Source organism: Chrysemys picta, chromosome 2, assembly GCF_011386835.1.
Source record: "Chrysemys picta bellii isolate R12L10 chromosome 2, ASM1138683v2, whole genome shotgun sequence".
Taxonomy (NCBI): Eukaryota; Metazoa; Chordata; order Testudines; family Emydidae; genus Chrysemys; species Chrysemys picta.
In genome coordinates this window covers 2273371-2295854 of record NC_088792.1, presented here as the reverse complement: position 1 = coordinate 2295854, position 22484 = coordinate 2273371, and the positions used below count along the sequence as shown (strand labels likewise).

At 49.1% G+C, this 22484-nt stretch overlaps 1 protein-coding gene across 3 annotated transcripts in view; it reads right to left on the bottom strand.

The window, feature by feature from the left end:
- LOC101952298 (stonustoxin subunit alpha-like) overlaps positions 1-20590 on the bottom strand; it is a 38186-nt gene extending 17596 nt beyond the window's left edge. For all 3 annotated transcript variants that reach the window (XM_042847047.2, XM_008176023.4, XM_065586495.1), the window contains exons 1-2: positions 20439-20590; positions 5007-5138 (exon numbers count right to left, since the gene is read on the bottom strand). In XM_042847047.2, the coding sequence (XP_042702981.2) occupies positions 5007-5103 (97 nt within the window). In that variant the 5' untranslated portion in view covers positions 5104-5138; positions 20439-20590. The remainder of the gene's footprint in view (positions 1-5006; positions 5139-20438) is intronic.
- Between the last annotated feature and the right edge of the window lie 1894 nt (positions 20591-22484).

The following is a 22484-nucleotide window of genomic DNA, read 5'->3' as shown; positions in this document are numbered from 1 at the left end:
TGGAGGCTTCTACCCAGATCCTCATCTTCACTTGCTGGGAATGCAGCCTGCATGTCCCTGCTGAAAACAGCCAGGCCGGGGAACCAGCTGGTGTGAGAGGCGTCTGTCTGGGGAGTCCCTCAGGGAGCAGGTAAGAGAGCTGCGGGAGGAGGTGGCTCATCTGTGTAGCATCCAGGAGCGTGAGGACTTCATCACCAGGATGCACTTGGAGACAGCCGGGATGGAGGACTCTAGCTGAGTCGGGATGACTACAGAGGCACCAGAAGAGGGAGGAGACCCGGCTGCTCTGCAGAAAGGAGACTGGCTGCTGGCCACCTTAGACAGTAGGCTGTGCTCCACCCCACCCCTGTCCTCCATCCGTCGAGGTCAAGAACTGGCACGTGCTGTACTGGCCACAGGAGGAGAGGAGCAGACCCCAATGGCTGAGGGAGAGGAGCCACCTGCTCCCAAGGCTGGGAGGCTCACGGCCCCCACACCCACCAGGAGGGGACGTAGGTGGCAGTGGTCTGGGCTCCCTGCTGAGAGGGATGGGAGCCTCCATTTGCTGACCTGACCTGACGTCCCAGGAGTTGTGCTGCCTGCCTGGAGCCACATCCCAGGTGTTATGGAAAGGTTGCCAAGGCTCGTCCATCCATCTGGCCACTGCCGCACACTGCGCATCTACGTGGGCACTGACGATACTGCCAGTCTGACCCTGCACAGCGACTCCTGGGCTCTGGGAGTGAGGGTGAAGGAGTCACGGTCCCATGTTGTGTTCTTGTCCTTCCTCCTGGTTGAGGTTAAGGGCCCAGACAGGGACGCGCGCATCCTGGAGATGATGCACGGCTGTGCGGGTGGTGTCAAAGGGCGGACTTTGGCTTCCTAAGTCATGGGATGCTGCTTCAGGAAGGAAATCTTAGTCGGGTGTACCCCATCTCTTCCCAGCAGAAGGGGTGGAGCATCTTCGAGCACGTGACAAAAGACCACAGGTAAGTATAAAAAAGTGACCTTCACAGTGGACTAGATGTTGCTGGGGTGAGGGGGAGGGGGAATGGAAAATTTAGAGTTGGGTCATAGGAGCAACAACAAACTGCCAGCTCTCCTGAACTCCTTTTTCCTTAGATTTTCTTCCCAGGGGACCTTACTTACCAGTTCTCTGAGTTTGATGAAGCCTGTTTGTTTTTTGTTTTTTGTTGTTGTTGTTTTTTTGAAGTCCAGAGGTGGAATCTGCTCCATATCTTACTTGTCTATACACAAATGCCAGGTGTATGGGGAACAGACAGGAAGAACTGGAAGTCTTAGTACATAAGCTAATTTATGTTTAATTGGCATCACTGCGATTTGGTTGGATAAATCTCATGACTAGAATATTGGTGCGTAGTGTGTTCAGGACAGAAAGGCAGCAAAAAAGGAAGGGGGGGTTGCACTATACATCAAGAGTATTTACACATATGCTGTGGTCCAGATGGAGGCGAGAGGCTGACCCAGTTGACATTCTGTGGGTAAAGATAAAAGGGGGCAGGGGAAAACAGGGGTGATGTTATGGTAGGGGTCTTCTATAGACCATCACATCAGGAGGAAGAGATGCATGAGGCATTTCTAGAGCAAATAACAGAAATATCCATACCACAAGACCTGGTAGTAACTAATAAGACATCTGTTGTAAAAGTAACACAACACAAAGTGTCTTGTTTCAGAAGGTGGAGCCATTTTAGACTTGTGTCACGGAGTCCCAGGGCGATGCTCTGGAACTGCTCCCCACAAAGCCAGTCAGGACTCTGGGGAGTCTCCTCTCCCATGGAGCAGACTGTCTTCAGGGCAAGAAGCTCACACGGCTTCACCTCCTGGGTCTCTCCTGGGAGCATTCAGCATATGCCCTTCCGTGCGCTTCCCACAGCGAGTCCGCCCCGGTGGGGTCCTGGGGAAGCCAGAGGGTCCTGCACCCCCACTTCGCAGTCAGACGTGACTCTCAGCCAGCCAGTAAAACAGAGGTTTATTCGATGACAGGAACACGGTCTAAAACAGAGCTTGTAGGTACAGAGGCGAACGGGACCCCTCGGCCGGGTCCATTATGGGGTTCAGAGAGCCAGACACCCACGTCTGCCCTCACTCCTAGTCCCCAGGTAGCTCCAACACTGAAACCTCCTCCAGCCCCCCCTTCTCCCGGCTTTGTCTCTTTCCTGGGTCAGGAGGTCACCTGATCTTTGTTCACCTTTAGCTATTTCCTTGGGGGGGGAAGGGGCCCTGGCCATTTGTTGCCAGGGAGACAGTGTCAGTGATTTATGCACGCTGGCCTTTCCCCACCACCTAGAGACTTAAGAAATGCATAGGGGAAACTGAGGCACCCACACAGTATTCAGAGGAAACATTAAGAACAGTCCCACTTCGTCACAACTTGATTCTGACTAAAAGGGAGGAATTAGTTGCAAATCTGAAGGTAAAAGGCAATTTGGGTGAAAGTGTTCATAAAATGATAGACTTTATTATTTTAAGAAAAGGAAAGAGTGAGAGGAGGAGAATAAGACAATGGACTTCAAAAAAAAAAAAAAAGACTTCATCAAACTCAGAACTGGGAAGTAAGGTCCCCTGGGAAGAAAATCTAAGGAAAAAGGAGTTCAGGAGAGCTGGCAGTTTCTCAGAGACAATATTAAAGCTACAATTGCAAACTCTCCTGATGTGAAGGTAATATAAGAAATATAGCAGGACAATATGGCTTCATGAGGAGCTCTTCAGTGACCTGAAAATCAAAAAGAAACCCTACAAAAAGTGGGAACGTGGATGAATTGCTAAGGAGGAGTACAAAAGAACGGTACAAGCAGACAGGGACTAAATCAGAAAGGCTAAGGCATAAAATGAGTTACACCTAGCAAGGGACATAAAAGGCAGTAAAAAGAGGGTTTTTTAAAAATATATTAGGAGCAAGAGAAAGACAATGAAAAGTAGGCCCACTATTTAGTGGGGAAGGAAAGCTAATGACATCGAGAACACAGAGGTGTTTAATACCTATTTTGCTTCAATCTTCACTAAAAAGGTAAATTGTGACCAGATGCTTAATACAATTAGTATTAATAATAAGGGGGAAGGAACACAAGACAGAATAGCAAATGAACAGCTTAAAGAATATTGAGAGAATTAGGGGTATTCAAGTCAGCAGGGCTTGACTAAATTCACCTTAAGGAACTAGCTGAAGCAGATCTTGGATCTGTCAGTGATTATCTTTGAGAACTCACGGCGGATGGGAGCCGTCCCAGAGGACAGGAGAAGAGAAGATGGCACCTGTCTTTGAAAGGGGGAAGAAAGAGGACCCGGGGAATTATAGAACAGTCAGCCTAACTTCAACACCTGGAAAGATACTGGAACAAGCTATTAAACAATCAGTTTGTGAGCACCTAGACGATAACAGGGTAATAAGGAATAGCCAACATGGATTTGTCAGGAACCAATCATGCCAAACCAACCTAATTGCTTTCTTTGACAGGGTTGCTGGCCTAGTGTTTAGGGGGAGAAGCAGGAGACATGATAGATCTTGATTTTAGTAAGTCTTTTGACACAGTCCCACGTGACATTCCCATAAGAAACTAGGGAAATGTGGTATAGATGAAATTGCTATAAGGTAGATGCATAACTCGATGAAAGGCTGTACTCAGAGATAGTTATCAATGGTTTGCTGTCAAACTGGGAGGATGTATGTAGTGGGGTCCTGCAGGGGTCTGACCCAAGTCTGGTGCTAATCAATATTTTCATCCATGACTTGGATGATGGGGTGGAGAGCACACTTATACAATTACCAGATGACACCAAGCTAGGAGGGGCTGCCAGCACTTTGGAGGACAAGATTAAAACTCAAACTGACCTTGTTGATTTCAGATCAATTCTCCAGTTTATAAAGATGAAATTCAATAAAGACAAATGCAAAGTACTACACTTAGGAAGGAAAAATCAAATGCACAAACACATGATGGGGAATAACTGGCTAGACAGTAGTACTGTGAAAAAGGAACTGGGGTGATAGTGGTTCACAAAGTGAATAGGAGCCCACAATGGGATGCAGTTACGCAAAAGGCTAATGTCATTCTGGGGGGTGTTAACAGGAATGTCATATGTCAGACACGGGATGTAGTCGTCCCACTCGTCTCGGCACTGGTGAGGCTTCTGCTGGAGCACTGTGTCCAGTTTTGGGTGTCACGTCAGTAAAGATGTGGACAAATTGGAGAGTCCAGAGGAGAGCAACAAAAATGATAAATGGTTTAGAAAACATGACCTCTGACGGTAGGTTAAAAAACAGGTATGTTTAGTCTTAAGAAAAGGAGACTGAGAGGGGACCTGATAAGTCTTCAGATATGTTAAGGGCTGTTATAAAGAGGACAGTGATCAATTGTTCTCCATGTCTGCTGAAGGGAGGACAAAGTAATCGACTTAATCTGCAGCAAGGGAGATTTAAGTTAGATAATAGAAAATGTTCTAACTATAAGGGTGGTTAAGCTCTGGACCAGGCTTCCAAGGGAGGTGTGAATACCTGAAGTTTGGGTCCCATCATGCCCCGAAGAATACCCTTCTAATGGGTCCCATCATGCCCTGAAGATCTGTGTAGAGAGGTCCCTTCTCACCGGGACCTCACCCCTCCCATGTGGAAATGGGGGGATGAACCAGCTCGGGGGCACTGTCCCCCTTTCCTAGGCCGACTGCGGTGCGGGGGGGGGGGTGCTGCACAGATACTGCAGTGGCAGGGGAGCAGATGGGGATTTTCTCGTTTCTCCTAGTGCAGCCCGGGCTGTAAGGAGGGTCAGCAGTACCCGGGCAGGTTTGGATGCCCTTTATTTTTCCCCAACCCAAATGTTCCTCAAATAATCAGGTTTCCGAGGGGTAGCCATATTAGTCTGTATCATAAGCTTATGCCAAATAAATTTGTTAGTCTCTAAGGTGCCACAAGGACTCCTCGTTCTTTTTGCTAAAATAAACAGGTGCCAAATGCTTCTTTTTCCTGAAACACTAAGTTGGGCCCCAGGCCCCCCCGGGGTGACAGTTACCTGGGATGAGGGAGTCGCTGCGGCAGTCGTACAGCATCCCCAGGTGGAACGGGCGGCCCAGAGCCGGCATCTCAATGGTGTCAGCTGACCCGGCCATTGTTCCACTCCCAGACGCTCTCCCCTCTGTCTGACCTGCAAGAAATAACTGGGTTACACTTACGTTTCTGGGGAGCAGATTTAGAATCGAGTCACTGGCTTCAGTCTTCAAAGTTTTTTCTGAACATTGCCCTGGTTGTAAAAGAAAGACGTATCTTCTAGTCTCCACAGGGGACAGGAGAGGAAGAAAGTCACTCAGATTTACCTCTCCCTTTTCTTACCTCAGATTATGAATTCTAAATTTTACATTTCAAAGGATTTTGTTTCTTTTAGCAAGAATGGGAAATAGTTATAATTTGACGTAATTTAGAGAGATGTGAACCACAAAGCAAAACACCTGTTGAATTTTGCAGCTCTCATGTGCGATCCCAGACGTGTTGAACGAATGCTGTGACATGCCAGCAAGCTGGATGTCCTGATAGGTGCTAAGCTGCAGCCCAGGAAGCCACAAATACCTGCTGCCCAATGGTTAAGAAGACACAGGCAACAGCTCTTACTTAACACAAGCCAGAGCATGCCTCTGAAGCAGGGGTGGGCAAACTACGGCCCGTGGGCCGAGCCGTTTTAAGCCGGCCCGCGAGCTCCCGCTGGGGAGCAGAGTCTGGGGCTTGCCCCGCTCTGGCGCTCCGGCCGGGGTGCCGGGTCGAGGTCCGCACCACGCGGCTCCCGGAAGCAGCTGCATGGCCCCGTTCTGAGGGTTGGGGGCCACTCCATGCATAGGAGCCAGAGAAGGGACATGCAACTGCTTCTGGGAGCTGCTGAGGTAAGCGCCGCTTGGAGCCTGCACCCCTGAGCCTCTTCCCAAGCCCCAACCCCCTGTCCCAGCCCTGATCCCCCTCCCATTCTCCAAATCCCTCGATCCCAGCACAGAGTACCCTCCTGCACCCCAAACCTCTCATCTCCAGCCACATCCCAGAGCCCTCACCCCCTCCCACACTCCAACCCCAATTTTGTGAGCATCCATGGCCCGCCATACAATTTCTATTCCCCGATGTGGCCCTCAGTCCAAAAAGTTTGCCCACCCCTGCTCTAAAGTCTAAATAAAACCATACCCCTTGCAGGCCTTGCAACTTGGACTAGAAAAGGAACATCAGCCAATAGATACAGCATACGGAAATCTCCCTATCCGAGACCATTCCCAGAAGAGAGTGAAAGGGAATGCCTCCATTTCATGTCTCTTATCTTACAGAACCACAAGCCACCCACCAAGTGTCTTACTGTAACATGTTTCCCTCAGATTTCAGAGTGGTAGCCATGTTAGTCTGTATCAGCCAAAAGACTGAGGAGTCCTTGTGGCACCTTTAGAGAATAACAAATTTATTTGGGCATAAGCTTTCATGGGCTAAAACCCACTTCGCTGAATGCATGCAATGAAAAATACAGTAGGAAGATATATGTATATACAGAGAACAGGAAAAAATGGGCGTTGCCATACCAACTATAATGAGACAAATCAATTAAGATGAGCTATTATCAGCAGGAGAAAAAAAAGTTTGTAGTGATAATAAGGATGGTCCATTTCCAACAGTTGACAAGAAGATGTGAGTAACAGTAGGGGGAAAAATTAGCATGGGGAAATAGTTTTACTTTGTGTAATGACCCATCCACTCCCAGTCTTTGTTCAAGCCTAATTTAATTATCAGAACAGACCTATGAAGACTTTAAATAGATTCTGTTTACAAGTCAGGAAGTTAAGAAAAGGCTTAAAGACAGGCTTTCGTGAGTTTACATTGCCCTCTCCTGGACACATACAAATAGTTCTCCTCCCCAGACCTGTCCTCAGAAAGATGCATCACCAGCCCGGTTGCTCCCTCAGAATGTGCAAGTATCCAACAGAAAGGTGACAACATTCGCACCTGACCTGTTTTGGGTAGGATCCACCTCTCCCTCTGCACTTCAATGGGAAACAACACACATGTAAAGATTGGATCTACACAGCCAAAGCAAAGCAGTAACCATAGCAACCAGGGTACCAAAGATCAATGCTCCTGCCATGAAGAAACTGCCTTGAGTTCTGACGACATGGGATGTGCTCACTTCTATCAAAGTGAATCACCTTAGCCTGCGTCTAACACTTGGGAATTCTCTTTAACCACGTCCTTCCTGGACAAAATCCTTGGAGAAATGTGGGCCTATTCCTGCATTCCTACCCGAAACCCCGGCCTGGAGAAGGAGGTTACTTTCCTGAAGAAACAAAGACCCCGAGAAATCCATTGTTCTCAAATGATCGTTGTCTCCAAACTGAATGGCGAGAGAGAACTATCCTGCTTCAATAGAGAGAGTGGGGGAATCAGTATTTGTTCCTCTCAACAAACCCCTAGGCAAGCTCTGGGCTCTGAAGGGAGACCAGGAGTTCTGTGGGGAGAGAACAATGATTTTCTAGATAATTAACCACTTGGACCAAACTCCTCTGTTCTGTCATTCCAGGCTCTAGTACCGGTGGAACCCTTTCGAGGCAAACAGAAGTTGAACTTAACTTCCATAGGAATATTGCCAAACTGCTGTTCCAAATAACTGAGAGACAGACTGTGAATATGGCCAAAGAACCAGAAAACTGACCACTGTCAGTATTGCAGAAATCTAAAAGTCCTTTCTATGATGGCAAACTAGAACGTGGTACTTAGAACTGCGAGCTGTTACTCCTGGGGGAATTCTGCCCCACGGCCAGGCTGGGCAGCTTGGGAATCAGACAGAGGCGTAACACACACAGACCAGTGGGCCACCAATGCATGTGCAGAGCTCTACATATCTGCACCCAAATTAGTGGATGAGGGCTACTTATATTCATAGAGTCTAAAACCAGAGGAGACCACGGTTATCATCTAGTCTGACCTCCCGTATAACACAGGCCAGAGAACTTCCCTGAATTAATTCCGGTTTGAACTAGAGCAGAGCTTTCAGAAAAACATCCTATCTTGATTTAAAACTGACAGTGATGAGAATCCACCACGACCCTGGGTAAATTGTCCTCACCGTTAAATGTGTGCCTCATTTCCAATCTGAATCTGTCTAGCTTCAACCTCCAGCCATTGCAGCATGTTATATCTTTGTTAGAATGAAGAGACATTATCAAATATTTGTTCCCCATAGGCACGGCTCCACTAATTAGGTGCCTGGACCCTGGAGAAGACACACATGTAAGGTGAGGTGGTGGCCTTGGGGGGAATAGGGGACAGGTGGGAGAGGGCAGTGGGGTGAGAAGAGGGGGTGGGGGGAATTTGGGATGTGCAGGGCTGCGGTGGCCAGAGAAAGAGGTGACTTTACCCAACTCCAGGGCTGTGGCTGCTGGGGAGAGACAGCCTTCCTTCCCAGCCTCAGCTTGGGGGCTGCCGTGGCGGGGGAGAGACCCTGTGACATTCTATACCTTGGGGGAGCGTACTGTAACCCCCATATTCCTCATTTTCATATAATCGTGATCTCACATATAAAGCATGCCTGTAAGGTATCAGGGGAAAGGTTATGATCTGCTGAAAGTCATTTCTCTATCCATACATGTGTATCAGTAATGCATGTGAAGTTATGAGAATTGTGTTGTATGGTTGTCACTAAAACATGCTGTACGTTGGGGAATCAGCCATATTAGTTCCCCAGAGGCAACAGCAAGGAAAGTAACCAACGCCTGGGTGGGGCGTCAAACAACCATCAACAGCCATTGTCCAGCAAAGGAGCTACAATGCAATGACTCCCCTGCATGAGGCCACAGCAGGGGAATTGCTCAACCTTGCTTGAAGAAACAACAAGGAAGCTGGTGGCACCTTAAAGACTAACAGATTTATTTGGGCATAAGCTTTTGTGCATCTGAAGAAGTGAGGTTTTTACCCACGAAAGCTTATGCCCAAATAAATCTGTTAGTCTTTAAGGTGCCACCAGACTCCTTGTTGTTTTTGTAGATACAGACTAACACGGCTACCCCTTGATACTTGCTTGGAGAGACTCAGCAATGCCCCCAGGCATGCCTGGACTTGTGCTCCCCAAGCACATGGACTGAGGGTATAAAACAGACAGTGTGGATACATAACTGGGCCCTTCTCCTACCCACACCTTCACTGCAAGCAACTAAGACACTGATAGGAAGACAAGACTCCAACAGAGGAGATTGGCCCAGGTTTAGGAACAAGTCTGTATATTAACGACTGCAATATCCAGTGGGGTGAGGAAAAACTGCTTCATCTAGATGTTGCCCAGTCTAATAGGGTTGAGAGTTTAGGCTGCGTGCTTATATTTTCTTTTCCCTTGGTAACCACACTGACTTTTTGCCTATCACTTATAATCAATCTTTGTAGTTCCTAAATCTGTTTGTTTATTCTACCTGAAGCAGTGCATTCGGTTTGAAGCGTGTCAGAGACTCCTCTTGGGATAACAAGCCTGGTACATATCAATTTCTTTCTTAAATTGACAAACTCATATAACTTGCAGCATCCAGCGGCCATAACTGGACACTGCAAGATGGAGGTTCCTAGGATTGTGTGTGGGACCGGAGATATTGGCTAGTGTCATTCGGTTGCACAATCCAAGGAGCAGTTTACACGCCAGAGGCCGTGCGTGAACAGCCCAGGAGTGGGGGTTCTCACAGCAGAGCAGGGTAAGGCTGGCTCCCAGAGTCAAGGATTGGAGTGACCTAGCAGATCATCGGTCCAGATAACACCAGAGGGGAATGTCACACACCCCTCCTTCCCAGCCCTAGCTCAGGGACAGCCGCGGTGGGGGAGAGAGGGAGAGACCCCCCCTCCTTCCCAGCCCCAGCTCGGGGGCTGCCACAGCAGAGGAGAGAGAACACATCCATCGCATTAGAAAGGTAAGACTATTGATATTAAATATGAGTTGTGTGCTTTTATTTGTAGAACAAAAAACAATTAAATATTATAAAGGTTTTTTATATAGTGCTTTACAATAGTTAGCTAACAGTACAAACAACATTTGGAAAGATTATTAAGTGGTCGGCCAAGACCCTCAGCAATTTTCAAGTGGTCTGTGGGGGAAAAAAAAAAGTTTGAGAACCACTGCTTTAGTCGTTCTCGTGGTTCTTCTCTGAACCCTCTCCAATCTATCCACATCCTCTGTGGACACCAGAACTGGTCGCTATTCCAGCAGTGGTCACACCAGTGCCAAATACAGAGGTAAAGCCACCTCCTTACTCCTACTTGATAGTCCCATTTTACACATCCCAGGATGGCCTGAGCCCTTTTGGCCACAGCATCCCACAGGGAGCTCAGGTTCAGCTGATTGTCCACCATGACCCCCAAATCGTTTTCAGAGTCACTGCTCCCTGGGATGGAGTCCCCCATCCCGTAAGTGTGACCTGCGGTCTTTGTTCCCAGATGTCTACATTTACATTTGGCTGGATGAAAAAGCATCCTGTTTGCTTGTGCCGAGTTTACCAAGCAATCTCGATCGCTCTGTATCTGTGACCTGTCCTCTTCATTATCTACAGCTCATCCAATCTGCGTCATCTACAAACTTTACCAGTAGTGATTTTATTTTCTTCCAGTTCATCGATATAATTTTTAAGTTGCGTAGGGCCAAGAACCAATCCCTGTGGAACCCCACTAAAGGGCACCTGCTCAAAGATGATTCTCCATTTACAATCTCACATTCAGTTAGCCAATTTTTAATCCATTTAATGTGTCCCATGTTATTTTTGTATTCTAGTTTCTTTTAATCAAAATGTCATGTGGTACCAAGTCAAATACCTTACAGAAGTCTCTTTCCATCACCACTATTACCTTTATCAGCCAAACTTGTCATCTCATCAAAAAAGATATCCAGTTAGTTTGATGGGATCTGTTTTTCAAAACCCCACGTTGACTGGTATTAACTACATTACCCTCATTTAATTCTTTATTAATCACGTCCCATATCAGCCTGTAATTACCAGCCTGTCTATAGTGTGTGTTTGTTTGTGTTTGGGGGTACTTGCTGTGTGCTGAGCTTGGGTTTGTCAGTCTGGTTGGTTGGTTGGTTGGTTGAAGGACCATGTGCTGTGGCTGGCAGTTGGAAGCTGTGAGCTTCAAAGGAAGGTCTGAAAGCTAGAAGCCTCTGGTAAGTGGCTGAACCTTAATCAGTGGGCGGGGCATTCACATAACCCAGGGCTTTATAAAGCAGCGTACAAGCGACCAGGGAGCTTTTGCGAACAGGGGCTGCTAACAGGGAGTTTCGCAAGGTAGATTGGAAGGGGAGAGGGAAGAGAGCGGGAGTCCCTTTATTCCCCTTAAAACCTACAAACCAAACTACATTCAAAACCTTTTGCTTAAACAACCCTTTCATTAACTAGGAGACAACGCAGGCAGAAGCCCAGCTGCAGAGTGGGGGCTATCCAGTTTATTGCGCTGCATACATATATTGCATGTATGATTACCTGCCCTGTGGGCGGGTGGCGTATGTGTGCATTCGGTGCAAGGAGCTCCTGGCCCTCAGAGACCACGTACGGACTTTGGAGGCCAGGGTGGTGGAACTGGAGGAGCTAAGGGAGGCAGAGAGGTATGTTGATGGGGCTTTCCGGGACACTGTAGATTTGTCCCACCTCCGGTCAGACAGCCCCTGCGCTGTTGAGGAGGATGAAAGGCCCAGGGAAGCAGAGCAGTCAACGGGAGCAGAGGGAAACCTTCCCATAGTTGGGACCCTCCTTCCAGACGGTGCTGGGGTTGCCTCTCGCACTGAGGTTACCTCTCCGGGGGAGGGAGCTCCAGTTGCTAGGAAAAGGCAGGTGTTAGTAATGGGCGATTCGATCATTAGAAACGTAGATAGCTGGGTTTGTGATGACCGGGAGAACCGCACGGTGACTTGCCTGCCTGGTGCAAAGGTTGCGGATCTCTCGAGGCATCTAGATAGACTTATGTGTAGTGCTGGGGAGGAATCGGTGGTCGTGGTACATGTAGGTACCAATGACATAGGGAAGGGTAGGAGAGACGTCCTGGAGGCCAAATTTAGGCTGCTAGGGAAGAGACTGAAATCCAGGACCTCTATGGCGGCATTCTCAGAAATGCTCCCAGTTCCACGCGCAGGGCCAGGTAAGCAGGCAGAGCTTCAGAGTCTCAATGCGTGGATGAGACGATGGTGTAGAGAGGAAGGGGTTTACATTCATTAGGAACTGGGGAAACTTCTGGGATGGAGGAGCCTATACAGGAGAGATGGGCTCCACCTAAACCAAAGTGGAACCAGACTGCTGGCACTAAACATTAAAAAGGTTGTAGAGCAGTTCTTAAACTAGGAGATGGGGGAAAGCCGACTGCTGCAGAGGAGCATGTGGATCGGACAGAGACTTCTCTTAGGGGAGAGTCTAATGATAGAGAATCTCCAGGTTATAGTCAGGAGCAGAGGATGGAGGAGGATAATGTAAGGGCCAGATCAGATGAGAAACATTCACATAAAAAAGAATCTGACACATCAGAAAAGGGCAGACAAATAAACAGTGACAAGTTTTTAAAGTGCTTGTACACAAATGCTAGAAGTCTAAATAATAAGATGGGTGAACTAGAGTGCCTTGTGATAAAGGAGGATATTGATATAATAGGCATCACAGAAACCTGGTGGACTGAGAGCAATCAATGGGACACAATCATTCCGGGGCACAAAATATATCGGAAGCATAAAACAGGTCGTCCGGGGGGGGGGGGTGGCACTATATGTGAAAGAAGATTTTTAATTCATTTGATTCTACATTTTAAGTGAATCCACATGTTCCATAGAATCTCTATGGATAGAAATTTCATGCTCTAATAAGAATATAACATTAGGGATCTATTATCGACCACCTGACCAGGACAGTGATAGTGATGATGAAATGCTAAGGGAAATTAGAGAGGCTATCAAAATTAAGAACTCAATAATAGTGGGGGATTTCAATTATCCCCATATTGACTGGGAACATTTCACTTCAGGACGAAATGCAGAGATAAAATTTCTCGATACTTTAAATGACTGCTTCATGGAGCAGCTGGTATGGGAACCCAGAAGGGGAGAGGCAACTCTAGATTTAGTCCTGAGTGGGGGTTAGTTAAAAAGAAGTTAAAAAGTACAGTGACTAAAGTGAAATCCCTGCAAGCTGCATGGGCACTTTTTAAAGACACCATAATAGAGGCCCAACTTCAGTGTATACCCCAAATTAAGAAACACAGTAAAAGAACTAAAAAAGAGCCACCGTGGCTTAACAACCGTGTAAAAGAATCAGTGAGAGATAAAAAGACTTCCTTTAAAAAGTGGAAGTCAAATCCTAGTGAGGCAAATAGAAAGGAGCATAAACGCTGCCAGATTAAGTGCAAGAATGTAATAAGAAAAGCCAAAGAGGAGTTTGAAGAACAGCTAGCCAAAAACTCCAAAGGTAATAACAAAATGTTTTTTAAATACATCAGAAGTGGAAAGCCTGCTAAAGAACCAGTGGGGCCCCTCGATGATAGAGATAGAAAAGGAGCGCTTAAAGATGATAAAGTCATTGCGGAGAAACTAAATGGATTCTTTGCTTCAGTCTTTACGGCTGAGGATGTTAGGGAGATTCCCAAACCTGAGCCGGCTTTTGTAGGTGACAAATCTGAGGAACTGTCACAGATTGAAGTGTCACGAGAGGAGGTTTTGGAATTAATTGATAAACTTAACAGTAACAAGTCACTGGGACCAGATGGCATTCACCCAAGAGTTCTGAAAGAACTCAAATGTGAAGTTGCAGAACTATTAACTAAGGTTTGTAACCTGTCCTTTAAATCGGCTTCTGTACCCAATGACTGGAAGTTAGCTAATGTAACGCCAATATTTAAAAAGGGCTCTAGAGGTGATCCCGGCAATTACAGACCGGTAAGTCTAACGTCAGTACCAGGCAAATTAGTCGAAACAATAGTTAAGAATAAAATTGTCAGACACATAGAAAAACATAAACTGTTGAGCAATAGTCAACATGGTTTCTGTAAAGGGAAATCGTGTCTTACTAATCTATTAGAGTTCTTTGAAGGGGTCAACAAACATGTGGACAAAGGGGATCCAGGGGATATAGTGTACTTAGATTTCCAGAAAGCCTTTGACAAGGTCACTCACCAAAGGCTCTTATGTTAAGTAAGTTGTGATGGGATAAAAGGGAAGGTCCTTTCATGGATTGAGAACTGGTTAAATACCGGGAACAAAGAGTAGGAATTAATGGTAAATTCTCAGAATGGAGAGGGGTAACTAGTGGTGTTCCCCAAGGGTCAGTCCTCGGACCACTCCTATTCAACTTATTTATAAATGATCTGGAGAAAGGGGTAAACAGTGAGGTGGCAAAGTTTGCAGATGATACTAAACTGCTCAAGATAGTTAAGACCAAAGCAGACTGTGATGAACTTCAAAAAGATCTCACAAAACTAAGTGATTGGGCAACAAAATGGCAAATGAAACTTAATGTGGATAAATGTAAAGTACTGCACATTGGAAAAAATAACCCCAACTATACATACAATATGATGGGAGCTAATTTAGCTACAATAAGTCAGGAAAAAGATCTTGGAGTCATAGTGGATAGTTCTCTGAAGATGTCCGCGCAGTGTGCAGAGGCGGTCAAAAAAGCAAACAGGATGTTAGGGTCATTAAAAAGGGGATAGAGAATAAGACGGAGAATATATTATTGCCCTTATATAAATCGATGGTACGCCCTCATCTCGAATACTGCGTACAGATGTGGTCTCCTCATCTCAAAAAAGATATACTGGCACTAGAAAAGGTTCAGAAAAGGGCAACTAAAAAGATTAGGGGTTTGGAACGGGTCCCATATGAGGAGAGATTAAAGAGGCTAGGACTCTTCAGCTTGGAAAAGAGGAGACTAAGGGGGGATGTGACAGAGGTATATGAAATCATGAGTGATGTGGAGAAAGTGGATAAGGAAAAGTTATTTACTTATTCCCATAATACAAGAACTAGGGGTCACCAAATGAAATTAATAGGCAGCAGGTTTAAAACAAATAAAAGGAAGTTCTTCACACAGCGCACAGTCAACTTGTGGAACTCCTTGCCTGAGGAGGTTGTGAAGGCTAGGACTATAACAGCATTTAAAAGAGAACTGGATAAATTCATGGTGGTGAAGTCCATTAATGGCTATTAGCCAGGATGGGTAAGGAATGGTGTCTCTAGCCTCTGTCTGTCAGAGGGTGGAGATGGATGGCAGGAGAGAGATCACTTGATCATTACCTGTTAGGTTCACTCCCTCTGGGGCACCTGGCATTGGCCACTGTCGGTAGACAGGATACTGGGCTGGATGGACCTTTGGTCTGACCCGGTACGGCTGTTCTTACATTCTTATGTACCAGGTTGTCCCATTTACCCTTTTTATACAATGACACAACTTTAGCATTCCTTCAGTCTTCTGGTACTTCCCCCGTGCTGTAAGAGTTATTGGAGATCAACATTAAGAGCTCAAGTATCAGAGGGGTAGCCGTGTTAGTCTGAATCTGTAAAAAGCAACAGAGGGTCCTGTGGCACCTTTGAGACTAACAGACTAAGAGCTCAGTGAGCTCCTCAGCCAGCTCTCTTGAAACTCCTGGATGCTCATTATCCGACGTTGCTGATTTTAAAAATGTCCAACTGCCGTTGTTGCTGTTTAACTCTTGCTGCCACATTTCACAGCCGGTTAACCTCTCAGGCCAGGCCTAGGTTTGGTGACTTTCCTGCATAAAATCCTGGACTGGGGCAGCTGCAGCGCTTCGTCCAGCAGAGGGAGTCGGGGCTGCATCCACGGCCCTGGGAGACACCACAGCTGCACCTCCCAGCCCAGAAGACGGGGAGCTCTGGATCCCCCTTCTCTCTCCCGACCTGGCAGAAGCCCTGAGGGAGACCCCACTCTCAGCTTACACAGCCAGCCCCTAGACACCACACAGCTCTAGCTCCACACACACCGCTCCAGGTCACAGCCCCCTTACATCCCGGAGATGTAGCGCTTCCGGCAGACATCTGAGCTCTGCTTTGGGCTAGATGAGCTGAGCGCGGTAGGAAAAGAATGGGCAGCATTTCCAAAGGACATGCCCGTGTGAGGAGTTCCCACATCCTCCTGTAATCCGGGTCAATGGGTCTGAGGAACGAGGGAGCCAAACTTGTTGCCAGGCAGATGAGAGATGGGGAAGGCTGCAGGTGCTTATAGACGGGTATTTTAGCAAACAACCAGCCGCCTAAGCCACTGCCAACTATTGCGATGGACTATCAATGGTTTTGCTTATTGCCAGGAATAGTTATTTAGTAGATCTTTGTAGTAACTTAGCTTAATGACGGCAAAGCCAGAAGGGAGGAGGGATGAACCTGACTCTCTGTGCCCTTTTCTTGATGGGCAGGGGTGAGCATCTGTGAAAAACAGGCCAACACCTGCCAGACTAAAGGCTGGAAACCATAAAACCACATCCAGTTTTGACTTTCTTTGTAATCAGCAATTGATTCCATCTGATCAGCTATGTAACACCTTTGATTGAGATGTCTTTGTAACTGTGGGATATAAAAGGGGAATTGTGGGTCGCTATTCCCTGTATAACATCAATACAAATTAACCCTCTCTCTGCTACCCTGTCAGCTACAGCCCGTGGCCAGACTCATCCCAGCGCTGGCACTGCGGCTGGTGCAGGGGGGTGGCTCGTACCCTCAGGGCTGTCTTAACTTGTGCCCTGCTTCAGTGGTTCCTCTGGGCCATTGCAGAGATGTAAGAACGCCCCTGTCATGTCTCCTCCAACCCCTGGCGCTCCCCAGAACACCCGTGACACCCCTCTGTGCTGGGGTCTTGGAGAGGGGGCCCAGGGGCTCTCTGGGGTGGGGGTTTTATCCGAGTGACTGTACATTATAGAAACAACAAGGAGTCTGGTGGCACCTTAAAGACTAACAGATTTATTGGGCATAAGCTTTCGTGAGTAAAAACCTCACTTCTTCCGAAGAAGAAGCTTATGCCCAATAAATCTGTTAGTCTTTAAGGTGCCACCAGACTCCTTGTTGTTTTTGTAGATACAGACTAACATGGCTACCCCCTGATACTTGTACATTATACGGCACCTTTGAACCTGGTCCTTTGTCCATCTCCCAACTAGTGTATCAAAATCTCCAGCGTCCCTGATTCACCTCCTTCCCCTCCAGTCTGTCACCAATGTTGCTGCGAAAGTCACCTCCCTCTGCTTCCTCTCCAGGCGCATTCTCTCCTCCTCAGTTCCCCTCACTGACTTCTGCTCTGTTACCACGTCCAATCCAAGCGCTGTGGGCCTGAGCCCCATTGCCCTGCACCGTGTCACTCACCCCAACGCAAAGGGGATGTAAAGCTCTGGCCAGTGGAATGAAAGTGCTTCACCCCCCAGTGTGCACTGGTGTAATTCACTTCACAAAGTGCCGGGCGACAGGAAATCAGAGCCCCTGAGTGAAACCCGCGGGTTCTATGTATTGTCCCCCTGTAACCTGCTGCCTTGGGTTCATCTCTCGCTCTCGCTCTGTGGCTCTGGCTCGCTGCGTTCTCTCACTGCCCAGTCCTATGTTTCACCTCTCCTCAGACAGCTCCTCCGGATCTCACCCCCAGACCAGGTACGAATCCTGCTGCTCCTGCCTCCACAATGTCTGTAAGATCCAACCTTTCCTCTCCAGCCGGACAGCTAAACCTCGTCCTCCCCGATCATCTCTGACTGCAACCTCCTCCTCTCTGGCCTCCCCGATACCCACAGCACTACTCCCAAATACAAAATGCTGCTGCCCTGATACTTCCCAGCCTGTCATTCTGACCAGACGACTCCCTCTTTCAATCTCTCCACTGGCTCTTCCCTACTTCACTCCATGTGGTTCAAACGTCCTGTCCTCCCCTTCACAGCCCTGCATAACGCCAGCCCTGTCTGCATCCCTGACTTAGTCCCTTATCACGTCCCCCGCTATCCCCTCTGCACCACCAGGAATGCCAGTCTCAGAGCCCACTCATCTGCTTCTGCCAAACCAGCTCCGTGCCTGCTCCCGTGATACCCTCCACTCTGGGAATGCCCTGTCCAGCCAGCTCACCGAGTCGTCACCCGCTCCTCACGTTTCCTTCCAGGAGTCCCACAAGGAGTCAGTGAACAACACTGATTAGAGCTGGGCCGGCCTTAGGGAAAATGGCACCCGGGGCAAACTTGCATTTTGCTGCCCCTGGCCCCTATAGGCTCCCCAGACTCCCCCCTCCCTTCACCCCTAACCCCTGCACTGTGCCCCCTTTGTCCCTAACACCTGCCCCCTCCTGTGCCCCTAATCCCAGCACTCCCTTCCTGCACCCTGAATCCCTACACCCCCTTCACCCCTAACCCCTGCTCCTCTCCTGTGCCCTAACCGCTGCACTGTGCCCCCTTCACCCCAATCCCTGCCCCCTCCTGCACCTCTAACCCCTGCATCCCCTCCTGTGCCCATGTGGGGAAACTGACCTGGATGCATGGAGCAGCCGGCATTGCTGCTCGCTCACCCCCTGCACTGCTGCTCCTCTGCCCTGTGCACCCCTAGAGGGTGGTGGGGGGGAGCCAGGAGCGATATCGGGGCTCCCTGCAGCCAGGTCACTTTCCCTGCCAGGGCTGCGTAAGGAGAGGGCAGGAGAGCAGCAGCTCCTGATGCCTCAGCACAGCCCAGGTTGGGAACGTGACCTGGATGCAGGCAGGGCTGGATTTCCACCTTACACGCCCCTACGCACAGCATCTTTAGGGTTACCATTCGTCCGGATTCTGCCGGACATGTCCGGCTTTTTTGAGTTAAAAATAGCGTCTGGGGGGAATTTGTCAATGTCCAGATTTCCCCCCCATGCAGAGCGTGCGCGGCTTGCAGGGCAGCCGGCCGGATCGTGCCACTCGCACAGACTCCGGCAGCCTGAGCCCTTCCTTCACTTCCCCCTCCTCTCCCTGCAACTTGAGACCAGTCCCCCCTCTCTCTCCTTCCCCCACTCCCCCCGGCATTCGCAGATCGCCGGCCGGCCGTTCGCCTCGGCCTCCGGCAGTCTGGAGCTCCGACCCTGCTCCCCTCCCCACCCGCGCCACGCTGTGCTCCCCCCACCGCCCCTTACCAGGTGCCGCCCCAAGCATGTGCTTGGGTGCCTGGTGCCTGGAGCCGACCCTGCTCGGGCCTCCGGCCGTCTGGAGTTCCGACCCTGCTCCCCTCCCCCGCTGCCGAGCGCACTGCTCTGCAGCATGGTAAGGGGGCCGGGGGCCAGAGAAGCGGCAGGGAGGTTCGGGGGGGGTAATCAAGAGACAGGGAGCAGGGGGAGGGTTGGATGGGTTAGGAGTTCGGGGGGGCTGTCTGGGGGTTGGGGGTGTAAGGTTTTGGGCAGTCAGAGTACAGGTGGGGGGGGTCCCAGGAGGGGAGAGTTAGGGGACAAGGCACAGGGAGGCTTAGGTAGGGGGTGGGGTTCTGGAGGGCAGTTAGGAGCAGGGGTCCCAGGAGGGGGCAGTCAGGGGACAAGGGGGGGGTTGGTAGTTCGGGGGGGGCTGTCAGGGGGCAGGGGTGGGGAGAGGGATCGGAGCAGTCAGGGGACAGGGAGCAGAGTGGTTCAGATGGGTCGGGAGTTTTGGGGGGGGGGCTGTCAGGGGGTGGACAGTGGTTGGATGGGGCGTGGGAGTCCCAGGGGTCTGTCTGGGGGCAGGGGTGGGGATAAGAGTTGGGGCAGTCAGGGGGCAGGTAGGGGGTAGGGTCCTAGGGGGCCAGTTTGGATGGGGGGAGGGTCTCAGGAGGGGGCAGTCAGGGGACAAGGAGCAGGGAGGCATAGGTAGGGGGTGTAGTCCTGGGGGGCAGTTAGGGGCAGGGGTCCCAGGAGGGGGCAGTCAGGGGACAAGGCGTGGGGGGGAGGGTTGGGAGTTCTGAGGGGGTGGGAAGTGGGAGGGAGTGGAAGGGGCAGGGGCGGGGCTAGGGCAGGATGGGGGCGGGGCTAGGGCGGGGCTCCTCCCGTCCTCTTTTTTGATTGTTGAAATATGGTAACCCTAAGCATTTTCAGCACCTCCCCCCACCCCCGTCTACACCCGACCTTCGTGTTTTCCTCAAAAAATAAAAATGTCAACGTGTAGGTGCCCCTAGAATGGATTTTTTAATCATACTGCTTGCCACAGAAATCCAGGCCCTTCCACACCCAGAAGCTTCCCGCCATCTAACACTAAACACACACTCTCCGGCTCAGTTAAATAATAGAATTCTGACAGTGGAGAGAAAAGGCAATTTAGCAGCACCCTACACTTATCCCACAGATTTCTGTTCATAATTCACACCCCAGCAGCTGGCTCCCGCCCCTGAGGCCCTAGAAAACAGGCCAGTCCCAGGGCTGACAGGCTCAGACACATTCCTGGAGACCAGAAAAGGACGAAACAAAGAATTCTGAAGTTTGTACAAGCCAATATAATTCAATTCTGACAAGATATTCGCCTCGGTCCTTACCTGGTGGACAGATTCTCTGGCTCTAATAGGCAGGAGAGTTCAGAAAACTTCAATGCTTTTTCCAATGCCTTCACACAGAATTTCCCCAGGAAAGGAAATGAGCAAACCTGAAAGTGAAACCATCATCCCCAGTTGCTGAGTTTCTCAAAATACACTCAGCCATAGACACACCCATCCCACTGAGAGCAGGGATGTAGAAGCTATTGAGATAAAAATTCTGTTTGAAGAGGCCCAAATCACAAGATCACCAATAAGCTAGAAGGGTCACACTCCCAAGCCCCTGGTCAGGAAAAGGAGAGTCACTGCAGTGTTGGGGGGATATCAAGAGATTACAAAGTCTGATAAAACAGTGATAATGGGAGACTTCAATTGCCAGCACATAGAATCATAGAATATCAGGGTTGGAAGGGACCTCAGAAGGTCATCTAGTCCAACCCCTGCTCAAAGCAGGACCAATCCCAACTAAATCATCCCAGCCAGGGCTTTTTCAAGCCGGGCCTTAAAAACCTTCAAGGAAAAAGATTCCACCACCTCCCTAGGTAACCCATTCCAGTGCTTCACCACCCTCCTAGTGAAAAAGTTTTTGCTAATATCCAACCTAGACCTTCCCCACTGCAACTTGAGACCATTACTCCTTGTTCTGTCATCTGCTACCATTGAGAACAGTCTAGATCCATCTTCTTTGTAACCCCCTTTCAGATAGTTGAAAGCAACTATCAAATCCCCCCTTATTCTTCTCTTCTGCAGACTAAACAATCCCAGTTCCCTCAGCCTCTCCTCATCAGTCATGTGTTCCAGCCCCCTAATCATTTTTGTTGCCCTCCGCTGGACTCTTTCCAATTTTTCCACATCCTTCTTGTAGTGTGGGGCCCAAAACTGGACACAGTACTCCAGATGAAGCCTCACCCTGATTACCACTACAAAAGTGATTTTCCTCCTGCTGATAATAGCCCACTCTAATTGAATTGTCTTGGTAAGTATTGGTAAGGCAATCCCCATCTTTTCATGTACTCTGGATGTAAGCAGAGTCAGGATAAGCTCTACGCTGACATCTGGTGGTGAATTATGGCGAGTGGAAAAGAACTCCAGGGGCTGATCTTGTTTGCATAGGCACACCCACCCGCCTGGCATGAAACAACAGCAACTCAAAGTGGTTACTTTGGCTGGTGTCGGATCCCCAGTTTCTCTGTTATTGGGGCAGGAAGAATAAAGTTTTGTTACCCTGATTCTGTGAATCAAGGCCAGTGAAACTGTTGTATGACAGAGGGACTCACCAGTAACTAAGTAGCACTTGCTAGACAAAGGGCATGGGTTACAAAACCCAGTGATTTGTGAGAGGTTGGGGACAGGTATGTGTACCTGATGGTATGGGTGCCTTTTGGGGGCCTGGCACACCAATTGCATTATTCCCTTGCTCCACTGTTGAATAGCATAGCTAAGTTTGGTTCCATTAAGAGTCTAGCTAGCAGTTGCTGAACTGAATTCACTTTGGGCCAATGGTGCACCAGCATTGGGGCTCCCTAACCATAAGCTGAAATCACTAAAAGAGTAAAATTGCTGAGCTGAGATCACTGAGTGCTGTGTTAACCACTGGGGGAGCCTGAAGATATAGTGCTAAGCAGCTGGCAGAGCCGAGCAGTTTGTGGGACGGTTGGAGCGGCCCATGGAACAGCGAGTCGAGTGGTGCAGAGTGGAGCTGAGCCATTTGCGGGGGCAGCTGGAGTGGTTCATGGGACGGCTGGTGGAGTGGAGCAGCTGGCAGAGCTGAGCAGTTTGTGGGTCGGTTGGAGCGGCCCACGGAACGGGGAGCAGAGCGGAGCAGTTTGCGGGGACAGCTGGAGGAGCGGCGCGGCTAGTAGAGCGGAGCCATTTGTGGTAAAGACTGCAGCAGAACTCCACGGAGAGGTGGGGCAGTCGGCCTCGGACCACGTAAGGTGCCCCTTAACATCCTTTGTGCCCCCCCCATTTCCGCCCAGGCTGGGGGGATAAAACTCTGCAGATAAACTTTTGAACTCTGGGGCGGCACTGACCAGGGACAGAGACTTT